Source organism: Hyperolius riggenbachi, chromosome 7 (genome assembly GCF_040937935.1).
Source record: "Hyperolius riggenbachi isolate aHypRig1 chromosome 7, aHypRig1.pri, whole genome shotgun sequence".
Lineage (NCBI taxonomy): Eukaryota > Metazoa > Chordata > Amphibia > Anura > Hyperoliidae > Hyperolius > Hyperolius riggenbachi.
In genome coordinates, this window is record NC_090652.1 from 191978218 (window position 1) to 191994801 (window position 16584).

At 45.0% G+C, this 16584-nt stretch overlaps 1 protein-coding gene across 3 annotated transcripts in view; it reads left to right on the forward strand.

Annotated features, from left to right (window-relative positions):
- SF3B1 (splicing factor 3b subunit 1) overlaps positions 1-16584 on the forward strand; it is a 315589-nt gene that overhangs the window by 223003 nt on the left and 76002 nt on the right. For all 3 annotated transcript variants that reach the window (XM_068244953.1, XM_068244952.1, XM_068244954.1), the window contains 2 exons: positions 10929-11054; positions 11317-11538. In XM_068244953.1, the coding sequence (XP_068101054.1) occupies positions 10929-11054; positions 11317-11538 (348 nt within the window). The remainder of the gene's footprint in view (positions 1-10928; positions 11055-11316; positions 11539-16584) is intronic.

Sequence of the window (16584 nt, forward strand, 5' to 3'; positions counted from 1 at the left end):
GAGATAGAGATATATATAGAGAGATATAGAGAGAGAGAGCTAGAGAGAGAGAGAGATAGATAGAGAGAGATAGATAGAGAGAGAGAGATAGATAGAGAGAGAGAGATAGATAGAGAGATAGAGAGAGAGAGATAGATAGAGAGAGATAGAGAGAGAGAGATAGATAGAGAGAGATAGAGAGAGAGATAGAGAGAGAGAGATAGAGAGAGAGAGAGATAGAGAGAGAGAGATAGAGAGAGAGAGAGAGATAGAGAGATAGAGAGATAGAGAGAGAGAGATAGAGAGAGAGATAGAGAGAGAGATAGAGAGAGATAGAGAGAGATAGAGAGATAGATAGATAGACATTACTAGTGTGCAGTAGATAGATAGGATAGATTGCACAGGCTGGGGATGGGAACACTGGACATCTACTGAAGCTTATGACAGTCATAAAACGTATTACCAACATTTGAGCAGTGTGCTTTCCTGTCAGCCTCCCTTCCTGCCCAGAAGATTTTAAACATACTTTTCCTTTCATGGAGGTCAGCACCTCTGCCCTGCCCTGGGATTGCCTCCACCACCATTACAGAGAACGAAGTGCTGGGGAACAGCAGCCGTTACAGCAGATGCTAATGTTAATAGCAGGAGAAAAGGGATGACAGCGTGGCTAGACACACAGAAGCAGGGGATTGTTTGTAGCAATACCTTCCAAACAGAAGAGAAGAATGTGCATCTATAAAGCCTGACCATTCTGCAGTGCCTTCACTTTCTAGCAGCTTGAAGCTTCCGAGGCTAAAACGTGCTTGAACCATCTCCTGTATCTCCGCCCCTCCGAATTTCTGATTGGCAGGAGAAAGGAGGAGGGCGGGGATACAAAGGATTGTACGGTTTGCTATTGGCCAGGCTTCGGAGAATCGATTGAGTGACAGCAGGGAAGGCTGCAACGATGCAGACTGCTCCTGTCACGTTAGCAAGATGCCTGCTCTGTCCTTCTCTGTAGCCGCTGCTGCTGCACACACAGACATGCTACTGTGTGCAGAGCAAAGCGAGGGGCGGCTGCAGACAAACAGGCCATTATTATGGGGGATTTCACTGGTACCTGTTAGGACAGTTTGTAAACCCGCCCCTCCTTAGGCTCCGCCCTAGTCCCCGGCCTCTGGGGCCTGCCCACAAATCCGGCCCTGGGTAACCAACCTTTGTGAGTATAAGAACCTTTGACTTTACATTATATATTGAGCTTACCAGACAATATTGCACTATTGGGCTCTTGGTGTCCTTTGTTTTGGTGAGCGTAACTGTTTTCCTAATAGTGGATTCCAAACATCACTGAGTTAAGAGATCCAGAAGGAGTCTGATGCTTAGAGATTATTTCAGATCAGGACTAAAAAAACTGGGACTATTTTGATGAGTGTGTGCATAAGAAATTATGACGTTTAGAGAATAATCACTCCTTTGCAGTGCCATAAGTGTGGAATATAGGATTACGGTCTCTTTGTGAATTGTTGTAAAAATTGGGTCATATGTGCTGGGACCTGTGACTGCATTCTGTTTTTTGTTAAAACTCAGGAATTGGAGAGTAACAAGGCCTGTATTTATTTGCCATTAAGTCAATTTTTATGCAGCATTGTATAGATCGAAATCAGGATTTTTGAATACAAAAATCTGTGTATTAGGCTTGGAGGTTAGGTTGACATAGGAAGGACCTGTGGAGCGCTGACATATTTTTATTCTGTATTCTGTACATGATGCTCTTGTGGTTCCCGTTATGGTGTGTGTGTGTGTGTGTGTGTGTGTGTGTGTATATATATATATGTGGTAGATGTTATTTGGGGAAAACCACACAGGAGCTTAGAGGGTGGATCTCTTCACATAAGGGGAAGACTCTAGCTCAAGCTGTCTCTAAATTATTTTTTTTTCCCCCTTTAAGGCCTCTTTCACAGTAGGACGTTGTGTTTTGATGTGACGTTAAAGTCGCAATGCAAATTACAACGCAATGCCCCAAAAAGACGCAGCTTAATGCCCCGTTACGGTCACATACAGTAGAGCATACAGGCAATGAAAAGTATGTTTCTAAGTCATTACTGAACATGTACAAACAGTCCAACGCAGCTAACAACGTGTATGACGCAGTGCATGCAGTACTTTCACTTAACGTGCAGTGTTAGTCACCAACGCAACGTGTGCACTGTGAATGGGGCATTGACTTTTTTCATTGTAGTGAGTTATTCTGCGTTAAATGTTGTTTTAATGTGCAACTTTAATGTCACACTGTGAAAGAGGCCTTAAGTTTGGGCATAATGTATGGCAGCCGTGTGTCCAGGTCATAGACAATGTACCCTGTACCTTTTGGGAGGTGTGATGGGAAGAAAGAACTTCTTAAATTAGAGGCCCATTAGATAAGGACAGGGTACGATAGAGACTGGGTTGCTGGATCGTAAGTATGATCTTAATTTTGGAAGCAAATTGGTGGAGGCGCCCTTAAAACTTATCGATCTGCCAATATTGGAATTAAAAAAATCACAAAAAAGAGGTATCTTACCTCACCTGAAGACTCACATTGGTGGAAGAAAGGAGTCTTTATTAAATTAAAAGGTTAAGTTGTAGACAATGCGTCTCACGGGACGCAGCCCACTTCTTTAGGTCAATAAACACAAAACCTAGAATCAAAACATTTGTCTTAAGCTTTCCAATATGAATTACAAATAAGCACTGCGCGGCAATAAATACTTCCCACCCTTAATGTTACATTCATATATAAAAAAAAAATAATTATAATAATAGTGATAGTTAAAACCATTGAGCTTAGTTGGTAATTATATTTGATAGGGCCATTTTAACAGCTCCATATATCTATGGATAGATATATATCTATCCGTATAAATCACCAATATTTTCAAAATTCCTTATGCGCATTGCGGGATATGCAGTTATCTAACTTGTATCAATAATTCATGTGCAATACAAGAATTGCAACCAAATGCATTAAAAGTTATTTGTATACAAAGATCTAAAAAAGCATATATAAAATTTATAAATATTTGGAATAGATAATAAAATAAATGTAAAAGGATTGTTAGATGATTAACATACCTACATAAAGCTCCGACTAGTGCCTATACATAGGACACCTAGCTGTAGTATTGTGAATAGCTTAGGAGGAAGTGTAAAAGGGGTCTTACCGTAATTGCTTGCCGTGCAGTGCGGGGGCGCATATAGAAAGGGTAAGGAGGTATACTACGTATCTAGTCTCACATTGGATTCTCATTCTTATATTGAATTGTTCTTTCGTAACAAGACTCAAAACGATCAGACCCATCTATTATCAATTTGCAGCACAGACATTTTTTATGGTTACATCTAAAGTTTCCTTTTTGTTCTATTTCCATTTTTTGAGATACCGTCTTAGTAAAAGCCCTCGGCTTACTGGGTGCGATCAGGCTCTTAATCGTCCTAGCTCTTCGAAAAGTACATTTTGTTCGTTTTGTTCCTATATTTGTTTTAAGGAAGGGGTCTGCTCTTAAAAGGTGCCAGTGCTTATTAAGTATTCTTCTATTTTTGTGTTTATTCCTATTTTTTAGTATCTATTACCCACATTATCTTTTTTCACATTTGTCCTAACGATACTACACCATAAGGGCTCCTGGTCTCATCCTTTCCCTAGACCAAAAACTATCTCCTCCTTAGTGTGGAGATCGCCAAAGACCTGCACATAAACTTGATCTTAATTTTGCTTGGTAACAGATATTGTGCTTTGGGGGAGTTGGTGGATATTTGTGCTGTCTCCATTTAATTTCTAGGGGGACATTAGAGCTGCCATATGCGGCTCACTTCCGCATTGCTTTCCAGGGACCATCGCAACAGTTTTTTTTGTACGTTGGCTGAATGTTTTAGCCCAGTGTCACTTCCAGGTTCATGTGTGGGTGACATGCACCCGTTCCCGTGGCAACATTGGAAATGTGAGTGAATAGCGTGTTTTTCGCCAGTGGGTGTGGGGTCGGGATGTCCCCACTTGAGATGTCCTATTACATGTGCCAGTGTCTCTTGAGAATTCTTCAAACAGCAGTTACTTGATGGGTGGGTATATTTAAACTTCGGGCAACCAATAGGCGTTAGCAGGGCCGTATCTCTTAAGAGGCACCCGTGGGCCGATGCCATGGGCGGCCCCTCGGGGGGGGGGGGGCGCCCACCTGTTAGCTACCTATTTTTTTTTATATTAATATTTTTTTTTTTACAAATTGTATTAAGAAAAAAAAAAGTTTACTGCCGAGGGGGGGGGGGGGGGGTTGTGTGGCGGCGGGGGGTCTGCGGCAGAGCGCGCAACCACATGGAGGGGAACTCGCCCCCCGCCTACTTCTACATTGGGATAGCCCAGCGCGTCATCCCCTAGCCGCATTAGACTCTTCATTGCGGCTCTTTACTGAGCCGGACTTCCCATCCAGCTAGAGAGGAGTCTCTGCCAGAGAGTCTCTAGCAGGCTTCTCCTGTGACTCATGAGTCGACTCATGAGTCAAAGATTGCTGGCCTACAATCTAGGGCAGCAATCTTTGATTCATGAGTCGACTCATGAGAGCAGCCAGAGCGAGCAGCCTGCTAGAGACTCTCTGAATAGCGTGGGGAACGGCTCTCCTCTCTGAAGGCTCAATTTGAGGTGGGGCAGAGAGCCACGAACGGGAGCAGGACCAGAGGGGGGACGACTTATTTTTTGTTCTCCTTGGGCCCCCCCTCCTGTCACCATGCCCCTCCATAGCGCTGTGCTGTGGATGAGAAACCATGCTGCAGCGGAGCCCAGAGCCAGGGAAAGTGAGTGTGAAGCTGATTGTAATGCAGCAGCAGCAGCGCCATGGAGGATCAGGGTGACAGGAGGGGGACCCCAGATGTGCGTCATAGCAGCCCCTCCCCCCCCCTGGAGATACCTTAAACCCCACAGTAGCAGCCCCCCCCCCCCCCTGCAGATACCTTCCCTCCCACCAACCCACCCCACAGACCGTAGCAGCCCCCCCTGGAGATACCTTCCCTCCCACCAACCCACCCCACAGTAGCAGCCCCCCCCCCCCCCCGGGAGATACCTTCCCTCCCACCAACCCACCCCACAGTAGCAGCCCCCCCCCCCCCCCCCCGGAGATACCTTCCCTCCCAACCACTCCCCACAGTAGCAGCACAGCAGCAGCCCCCCCTTGGAAATATTCTCCCAACACCCCACAGAAGCAGCCCCCCCCCCTTCCCTGGAGATACCTTCCCTCTCACCCACCCCACAGTGGCAGCTGCCACCCCCTTGGGGATACCTTCCCTCCCACCCCAGAGTAACAGCAGCCCCCCCCCCCCCCCCCCCTGGAGATACCTTATTATTATTATTATTATTATTATTATTTAGTATTTATATAGCGCCGACATATTACGCAGCGCTGTACAATGTATATATATCTTGTCACTAACTGTCCCTCAAAGGAGCTCACAATCTAATCCCTACCATTGCCATTTTGTCTATATCATGTAGTGTAAGTACTGTAGTCTAGGGCCAATTTTAGGGGGAGCCAATTAACTTATCCGTATGTTTTTGGAATGTGGGAGGAAACCGGAGTGCCCGGAGGAAACCCACGCAGACACAGAGAGAACATACAAACTTTGCAGGTAGTGCCCTGGCTGGGATTCGAACCGGGGACCCAGCGCTGCAAGGCGAGAGAGCTAACCACTACGCCACCGTGCTGCCCACCTTACCTCCCACTCACCCCACAGTAGCAGCAGCAGCCCCCCCCCCCCCCCTGTAGATATTCTCCCACCACCCCACAGCAGCAGCCCCCCCGGAGATACCTTCCCTCCCACCCACCTCACAGTAGCAGCTGCAACCCCCTTGGGGATACCTTCCCTCTCACCCACCCCACAGTAGCAGCTGCAACCCCCTTGGGGATACCTTCCCTCTCACCCACCCCACAGTAGCAGCTGCAACCCCCTTGCGGATCACCTTCCCTCTCACCCACCCCACAGTAGCAGCAGCCCCCCCTTGGAGATATTCTCCCAACACCCCACAGCAGCAGCCCCCCCCCTCTGGAAATACCTTCCCTCTCACCCACCCCACAGTAGCAGCAGCAGCCCCCCCTTGGAGATATTCTCCCACCACCCCACAGCAGCAGCCCCCCCTTGGAGATACCCACCCCACAGCAGCCCATTGCAGATACTCGCCCACCTCACAGCAGCCCATTGCAGATACCCACCCCACAGCAGCCCCTTGGAGTTTCTCACCCATCCACCCACCCACCCCACAGCAGCCCCTTGGAGTTTCTCTGACCCCAGTACTAGGAGGAAGCAGTGTGGGATGGAAAGAGCAAGACTGCTGCTCCCGGGGACCTGTCCTGAGGCTGGCTGAGCCTCACTAAGGTAAAAAAAAACGGGAACTATTACTTTCTGCTGAAATAATGCCCACATTGCGATTTATTTTATGGTGATATGATGCCCACATTGCGATTTTATGGTGATATGATGCCCACATTGCAATTATTTTATGGTGATATGATGCCCACATTGCGATTATTTTATGGTGAAATGATGCCCACATTGCGATTATTTAATGGTGAAATTCTGCCCACATTGCGATTATTTGATGGTGAAATGATGCCCACATTGCGAATATTTGAGGGTGAAATTCTGCCCACATTGCGATTATTTTATGCTGAAATGATGCCCACATTGCGATTATTTGATGGTGATATGATGCCCACATTGCGATTATTTGATGGTGAAATTCTGCCCACATTGCGATTATTTGATGGTGAAATGATGCCCACATTGCGATTATTTTATGGTGAAATTCTGCCCACATTGCGATTATTTTATGGTGAAACACTGCCCCATTATGATTATTTGGCACCTATGGGGGGCCCCATCCAAATTTTCGCAAGGCGGCCCAGTGATTTCTAGTTACGCCCCTGACTACTACCTAAACTGGGGATACCTATAGACCTGGCTACTTATACTGTACTTATACTAATTATTTATATAGCGCCAACAAATTACGCAGCGCTGTACAGAGTATTTTGCCTTGTCACTAGCTGTCCCTCAGAGGGGCTCACAATCTAATCCCTACCATAGTCATATGTGTATGTATGTATCGTAGTCTAGGGCCAATTTGTAGGGGGAAGCCAATTAACTTATCTGTATGTTTTTGGGATGTGGGAGGAAACCGGAGTGTCTGAAGGAAGCCCACACAGACACAGGGAGAACATACAAACTCCTTGCAGATGTTGACCTCGCTGGGTTTGGAGCCCAGCGCTGCAAGGCGAGAGCGCTAACCACTACACCACCGTGCTGCCATACTACTGTACTATATTGTACTGCCATCTTCAGCAGTACTTCACAGAGTACGTAGTCATGTCACTGACTATCCTCTGAGGAGCTTACAATCTAATCCTGCCATAGTCTAATGTCCCACCATATTATTATGTAGTTATATAGCACTGACATCTTCTGCAGCACATTACAGAGTACATAGTCATGTCACTGTCCTCAGAGGAGCTCACAATCTAATCCCTACCATAGTCATAGTGTAATGTCCTACCATATTATTATGTATTTATATAGCAGTGACATCATCTGCAGCACATTACAGAGTACATAGTGATGTCACTGACTGTCCTCAGAGGAGCTCACAATCTAATCCTACCATAGTCATAGTCTAATGTCCTACCATATTATTATGTAGTTATATAGCACTGGCATCTTCTGCAGCACTTTGCAGAGAACATAGTCATGTTACTGACTTTTCCCAGGGGAGCTCACAATCTAATACCTACCACTATTTTGTGCGAGAGAACACTGGCTGTGTGTTTTTTTGGGGGGTGGGAACATTTCCTACTTGCTTTTTAGGGTCACTTTACTCATACCCGGGGAGAAAACATGGCCCCACCGACTTTGGGCCACACTGAAATTTTAATTGGTCCCACCCACTGTATGTTATGGACACGCCCACTGCATTATGTGGACACGCCCATTTTTTGCCGCTGCGCGCTTAGCGCGCCGCCAACGTCCTCCTGGGTGGGGGAAGGGGGGGCGCCATAGGTTTGGGGTGCCTAGGGGAGCCCAAACCCTAAATACAGCCCTGGGCGTTAGGCAAGTGGTCTGCAAAAGCCAGCTCCTGCCAGTTCCCCATCAGTTTGGCTAATTTGCATACTTGATTTTGATTGGTTGAGCTGCGTCTTGTGTGTACTATGTAAAGACACTGTGTTGCATATATCTTTGTGCTGTGTGGTGTTATCAAGAGCCCGGGAAGCTTGAAATGGTGGGCTGTAACCACAAAGCATTAGTCTAAGCTGTTGTGATTGCCGTAACTAGGCTTGCTCATACAGAGTAGCTGCAAGTACGTAGCTACTCAGAATTTAAATTGGCCAGCGCTGACTGCTGGAGAGTAAGAGGTTAACTTACCCATGCCACCTGGCTCCAATGTGCTCCACTTGCACTCCATGTCCCTCCCACGCTTTCACCTTCCATTTTGAAGGAGGAAGTGTGGGAGTGACGTGGAACACAAGTGGAGCACATTGGATCCAGGTGGCATGGGTAAATCAAACCCCCCCCCCCCCCACACACACACACACACACACACACACACACACACACACACACACACACACACACACACACACACACACACACACACACACACACACACACACACACACACCCACACCCTTCCGTGGTCAGTGCTTGCAAATTTACATTTAGATTCTGAGTAGTTACTTGCTCGTAGCTACTCTGTATGAGCAAGCCTAGCTGTAACAGTTGTGCAGTAAAGTGAATTTTAAAAGAGCAGTGCTAGATCTTGTAGTGGATCATGTGTAAGTCCCATTTTGCTTCATGGGTGAATCCGACACACTGTCTTGCACCCTTATCAGTTGAGTTCCATACTTTACCATGTTCGGTTAGTGTTCATATGTGTAGGCTGGTACATGGTCAATGCCTGGTTTACTAGAAGTATTAAACACAGACTTTTATACCTTTTCCACAGAGCTATCTAAAATGCTACTTTTAATAAAAAGTTTCATAGTGGCAAAAAAGTTTCTGTACTGTTAGCCAAACAAATTATGTAGGTAGAAAAAGTAAAAATCAATACATTTTATTGGCTAACTGATAAAGTTAGATGATGTTGAGGAAGAAAGGGTTGTTTGACCTCTGTACTCGACAGAGGGAGCGATCTTTGCAATGCCGATGTAAAGTATAGACAAAGTATGTTAGTTGGTGCTGCTCCTTTAAAAGCCACTCTGGGTGGTGAAGAGATCTGTAAAGGACAAGGGGGAAAAAGGAAGGGGAGGGGGATAGCGCACTCAATAGACAATTTGAGAAAACTGGTTAGCCAACCGTGGAATAATCTCACCTGAGATTCTTGCCGATTAGCCCATATGGGTTGGTCGGCTGAAGAGCTTTTGTCCCACTCAGAACTGAGGACCAGGTCTTTCCAGCGATCTTCCTCCACAAGATGTACTGGCACAATATGCTCCTCCGTCCACTAAACTTCAGTCCTGGATCAGATGTATTTCCACTCCTCTGAAATGCTACCTACCGCTGTCATAATAGCTATGAAAGTATGACACTTGCTGTTTTTTTTTGTTTATTTTTTTTCTTCCCATGTCTAATGTATCTATAATTTCTGTATAGCACTTTTGGGCGCTCTAGCACTTTGTTATAGTACCCCTGATGAAGCCCCTATTTTTTATGGGGTGAAATCTGTTGGGTTGCAGTATTCTCCCCAGAATTTTTTTTCCAGCCAGGTGGCAAGAAAAAGTAGCAGTGTGGGGGGCAATGCAGGGCCAGTGCAATTCTCCTTACAGCATAGAAGGAGATTGAGGAGGTGAGCCGATGACAGCTGGGTGCTCACCAAAATTAGCTGGGTGGAGCACCTGGCTAAAAGGGCCCCGGGAGAACACCGGGTTGTATGTTGGGGTGATTAGATAAGATACAGTCTGGGAAAGAGGTGTTGCGTATGGTGTGAGGATTTATATAGCCTCTCACAGGGCTCTGTTATTTTCATTCCCTGCTCCCACTTATTTTATGGGAACACTTTTACAGGCTTAGTGATTTTAAAACTGTTTATTAAACTGTGGAAAGGGCATAAAACTGTGTTTATTACTGAATCAGTAGTGTTTGTATTACTAGATGTATCCAGGTATTCCTGGTGGGGATGCTATTAAAAAAAAATCTAAACAATTTCATACATTTCCTAGTAATTATCCACCAGTCCCAACAGCACTACTTGTGGTATAGCCACCATCAGTTGTAATGAAGTTAAACACCTTGCTCCAGAAATGTTGAATGTTGACACAGACCCAGAACACATGCAAAAAAAAATCACCAACAGCCACTTTACATTTAGGCCACGAAGTGCCACGCTCCGTTCTATGCAGCCTCTGTGGGATAATATACACTTGTTGCTTGCTGGTAGCTCAAGTGTGAGAACGGAGTTGGGTGGGGCCATGGCTTGTGAACAGACCTCTGGTGTTATGGTGTATAGTCAGCTGTGAGAAGTCATCCCTGCATGAATAAGAGTGCAGACCATTTGGTCTAAAAGTATCTCAGCGGTATACAGGAATGATTTGTGACTTCAGGTTTGCCTCAATACGCGAGTCACCACCACCACACCCATAAGATGGAGCACTCACCCTTAGGAGTTGACCCTCTATTAGATTGGGTCCACAGTGCCTCTGGGGCAATTCAAGGCCTCCCCCTAGTGGTTTTTAGTGGTGGTGAAGTTATTGCTGATCTAGTAAGGCAGTAGCTAAAATGTCAAAACTGCTCTGGTCCTCATGGGTTTTTTTATGTCGGTACTGAAGTGGTTAAACAGCCACAATTTAGGGTAGTTTTGCGTATTTATTGCTTGTAATGTATTTATTTAACATGTACACATTTTTTCTGCAACTCCTCATGCCACATTGTTTGCTTTCTAATTTTAATTAATTTATTTTTTATAGGTAGTGAAGCAGTGCTGTGGTACTGATGGAGTGGAAGCAAATTACATAAAAACTGAAATTCTTCCGCCATTTTTCAAACACTTCTGGCAGCACAGGATGGCACTAGACAGACGAAACTACAGACAGGTACGTTTTTCTACTTATCTACTTATCCTTTTGGGCTATCCTTGTCTCTCGTCTCTCTTTTTTTTTTCTTCAGGTGTGTGTGTGTGTGTGTGTGTGTGTGTGTGTGTGTGTGTGTGTGTGTGTGTGTGTGTGTGTGTGTGTGTGTGTGTGTGTGTGTGTGTGTGTGTGTGTGTGTGCGCGCGCTTCACGGGGGTGGCAGGTGGAGAGTTGGGAGGATGGCTAGCCTTCTTTTTAAAACAAAAATGTATATGTCTGCTTACAGCTGGTGGACACTACAGTTGAGCTTGCAAACAAAGTGGGAGCTGCTGAAATTATATCTAGAATTGTGGATGACTTAAAGGATGAAGCTGAGCAATACAGAAAAATGGTCATGGAAACTATTGAAAAAATTATGGGAAATCTTGGAGCAGCTGATATTGATCACAAGTTGGAAGAACAACTTATTGATGGAATACTTTATGCATTTCAGGAACAAACAACAGAGGTATATATTCAATGAAATGTTAAAAGTTGAAAATTGTTAATGTACATCTATCTGAAGTAACGGCATACCGACAAGTCCCTGGATTTCGAACAAAATGGGGACAGTAGATTTATTCTTAAGATACACAAGGTGACATGACATGTTGAGAAAGAAGTGTATGTACAGTGTCAAGCACACTAATGCTGTTACTTTTTTTTTTTTCCCTTTCTCTGCCTGAAAGAGTTAAACATCCAGTATGTAAGTGACAGGATTGAGACTGGGTCGATCTATAGGGTAGCCCTCACTGATGAGGAATTACTGCCATAAAACACTTTCCTGGCAAAAAAAGGCTACTGAGAGCAGGAAAGAAATAAAAAGGATACACACACACACACACACCTCTCTGGTATGTTTAAAAAAAATAGGAGAAGGCTTGTTTATATCTATTTTCTGATTTGTATAGAACTTTTATGTAAGTTGCAAAACAGAACACAGAGTAGGGACACCGAGAGCCAAATATAGTGTAGTATGTACTGGTAGTTGAAATTAAGTATGATAGAGTAATAAACTATGCTTACAAAGCAGGGTTACCTCCAAGGCAAACACTGTATAGGCAGGTGGGAAGATTAGACCTGACCTCACTCAGGATTAAGAAGTCGCACTCCGTAGAAGAGGGAAAAAAAGGGGTAACACCCCTCCACCATGGGTGGTGGACGTAATATAGCGTAGTATGGATACAGAGGCGCCAAAAGGATAAAAGAATCTGAAAAGTTTAAAGCATGAGGAGGCAGTGGTGGACTTGCCTCCTCCAAGCAGACACAAAAATTGCCAATGTATTTGTCAAATACAAGAAGTTTATTTACATACCCCGGGGGACAATGCAACGCGTTAATAGCGGAGCTATTGCTCCGTCGTTATTGCCTGATGAAGCTGGATCAAACCTGCAAAACACGTTGCATTGTCCCCCAGAGTATGTAAATAAACTTGTTGTATTTGACAAATACATTGCCAATTTTTATGTCTGCTTGGAGGAGGTAAGTCCACCCCTGCCTCTTCATATTTAGCTAGCAAAGTGCTAGCTTAAACATTTAAATCAAATTTTATTTTAAAAAATCCGCAGACGCAGCATCTGAAACTGCGTACCACCAGGGAGGTTAAATTCAAAGTCAGTCCGATCACCACTCAGATAATTCACACTATAATGTACTCGTCAGATGGGACATGAAAATAAAAGTAGAAGAAAAGTTAACAATAGTGTAGTATCTCTCAACTATTATGCACCACCACCTTCTCATGCAAGTTAAAAATTGGCACCCACAAAAGGTTTGTGCAATGTGCTCACCAGATGTTGGTGCTGCTCTGACAAACAACATAAAAGCATGGATCATCCGTTATACAATCACTTGTTCAGAAACCTCTATTTGTAATCTCATTAACCATCAGTAGTCCTCAAAACAAGCAAAAGGGTAATAATAGTGCAGTATTACTAGTCCAGAAATGCACTCTGAAATCCCCCGAGCCACGCCGAACATGTAAGTAACCGTTAAAATATGGGAGAAAATAAACAGTCTCACGCCAACCCGGGCAGATATCTCCATATACCCCAGTATGGATGAATCCCTCATTGCACAAATTCTTAACAGTGCCCGATCCCAAAATCTGGGCGGATCATGGAATTTATAAATTAAAAGATATAACGGATGATCTCCAACTTAAATCCTTCTCTTCTCTTAAACAGGATACTAACCTAGGTAGTAATATGCATTTCAGGTATTTGCAATTACAGCACGCCTTTGGGGCACAATTCTTAAAGGGAAATAGAACATTACTGGTGCAAACCCATACCACTGAGGGGAACTTATAAAAAAAGATCTAGAACATGTGGTTTCCGTCATCTACAAAACCTTTCCTTCTAAAGGACAGGCCAAAATGGACAAGTTACTCCTGGCATGGCAGACAGACATCCCAGACCTGACACCCGAAACGTAGAATACCGTATTGGGCTATTTTGTCACAGTAAGCGTTGCAGCACGGAACCGCCTTATTGCACTTACATTTTTACACAGGAGCTATCTCTCTCCAGCTAAATTATGCAAAATTGACCCTGCTGCATCAGGAAGATGTGGCAGATGCCAGCAACCGGGCACGGATTTTTTCCACATGGTGTGGCTATGCACGCGTATGTGCTCCTATTGGTCACAGATGCACTTAGAACTTCAACAGGTGGGGGGCGTGGCCAAGATGGCGTACTGAACAGTCAGGTTTTTCAGAGGCTCCGCTGCCCAGCATAAGAAAAAGCAGTTAGCTTACTATCTTGGCTGCCTTTTACTGATAAAACTGCGATACTTTGCACCCTGAACCGCATGAGCAACTTAGCACCGTGGTGTGATCCGCCAGAGGAGACCGAGAGGATAGACACCGAGGATCCGGCTGCTCCCTCTCAGAGCTGGGATGCATACGAAGGGCCCTCCCGCCACCAAAGCTCACCTCGCCGCTACTCGCCTTATCCCACAATGTCGCAGCGAGGGAACAAAACTGCAAAGGAGAGGGGGGAAAGAGAAAAGGATAAATCAACGGCTGATAATCCTCAGACCCAGACCCCGGCACCGCAAAGACGCAACAAAATTAGAGAAGAGGACGCAATGGGAGAACAAATGGAGGAACCTACCTCTATGCCCAGCACCGCAGAACTCATGGAGGCTATCCGAAACTGCCAAGCAGCCCTAACCTCCAAAATAGACACCATTGAGGCCGGTTTTAGTCTCCTGCGACATATGTCTAAACTCAGAGACCGCACTAAAGTACTGGAAACGCGCACATCTACCGCTGAGGACACGCTGCAGCATCACAGGATCGTTATCCCCGGAGCCCTGCAACGGCTGACACAGTTGGAAGGCAGAGCGGAGGATGCGGAAAACAGAAACCGCCGAAACAACTTAAGGATCGTGGGCATACCGGAGGGAGCAGAAGGCTCGGATGCAGTCTCCTTTCTAGAAGGACTCCTCCAGCAGCTACTACCAAACGCCAAGTTCTCTAAGTTCTTCGCAATCGAAAGGGCCCATCGTCTGGCTATCCGGAAAAAGAATCCACCTGGAGCACCGCCGCGTCCGATGATATTCAAGCTACTAAACTACAAAGACCGTGATGCTATCCTCACTGCATCTAGAATCATGGGAGATATCCATTACCAAAACACACGCCTCATGATCTTTCCGGATTTTACTAATGAAACTCAAAAGCAGAGACGTTCCTTTCAGCATGCAAAAACCAAACTCCAGGAAAAAGAAATAACCTATGCTATGCTGTTCCCCGCACGTCTTCGGGTTCAATACAATGACGAAGCACTGTTCTTTGACAAACCGGAGGGGGTGCTTACATGGCTGGAATCTCCTTCCAGCAAAGTAAACGCAATGCATAAGGAAGCTTGGAAGGACTGCTGAACTATGATCTTCTACTACTGTGAGTACGGAGGGAAGGGGGGAGAAACTGCACTTTGCGGCAGGTAAGGCACACACACTTTTATTACCCTATGGAACTTTTTACTCGATACTGCTGGCACTGAGGAAAGGATTAATTTCATTTCACTCTGCCATTTTGGTGACGTCAGTCTTCTTCTTGCTTGGCTGTTTTCCCGCTTCCACCACACTCTGCCCGGGAAAAGAAACCCCGCCCTTCTCTAAGACGACGCGGCCATCATGGAACTATAGATATAGCTGCAGTATCACTGAACGTCTCACCCCCCTTGTGCCACTTACCAGACTGCTCTGCCGCCGCGAATTGTTATATAAATTGACATGTACCCGCTTATGCTGATTGAAACACACTATATACACGGGAATTTCTTCGGGTCCCGTTCTCACCCCTCCCCAAACTAAACTCTGGACAGTGACCCAGCACAAACTTGCTAAGCAGAATGCTCTGAAGGAATAGGTAGATCATACTACTAGAGGCAGATAAGAGGAAAATTAATATTATTTTCTTTCTCCTTCCTACAAGCTTGCCATACCAATATAACCATGGTTATTATGTGTTTTTACAAGCTAATTTTGACGGTTCTATGTTAACATGTTTTTTTATACACCATGCTGTTACTGAAAGTGGAGACAAGCTGAGCCACAGAGATATACACCAGATTTAAACCTGACACTTGTGTTATTTTTCTCTCTCCCGCATTGACCCAGGTGCTCCTGTGTTAAATGAGAGACTAATAATATATACTGCATGTTTCTGAATACTCTAACTATGTTATAAAACTTTCTTATCTTTGCTTTTCCTCTCGTTTATTTTTAATCTCTAACCTGATAATTCCTGTTGATGCTTTATATATAAGTAAATTCCTAAGCAGTGGTGATTTTATGAGGGAGACAGAAGCGGCTTAATGTGTATGGTCACGAATGGTCTGGCGCATGGTTGCCTCTGGGGGGCACCAAAGCTCCACGTAAAACAGCTCCATTACTCCTCCTTAACGTCACTAACAACTGAAAGCAATTTCTACGTAGATACTATCTCCTACTTGGAGCGCGGAGGTGCGTGTAGACCCCGCAGATTTATTTGCTCCTGAAGGCCGCATTGTAGGGAGTTGCTATATACTTAATACTGTACAGAATTAGATTGCTAGTTACTAAATTGACCCGCAACATATACTGACTTCATCCTAAGGCTAGACGTGCCATGGGACATCAGTGGGGATATAAACATCTTCCTCCCTACTGAGGCTGCTGTTGTGCTTAGACCTACCTTATTTTTTTAATTACCTAACACTAAGTTCTGATAACGGCACCAAATTAATAGACAAATATTACTTATAATATAACATAGAATCTCCTAGCCGTTGCTCCCTGGCGCATCCCTGCTGTCTCCTTTTTCTTTCATATTGAAAACCATTAACATGTTATATATACTGTGTATACAAACCCTTTTATAACCCAATGGGTATAAGCTGACTACTCTTCTGCTGCACACTGCTAGGCTCGGACTAAAGGAAATTTTTTTTTCTCTTCCTCCTCTTTCTCTGCACCACTGGAGCCCTCTAGATGAAGGGGACCGTTGGGACCCGTTGGAAATCCA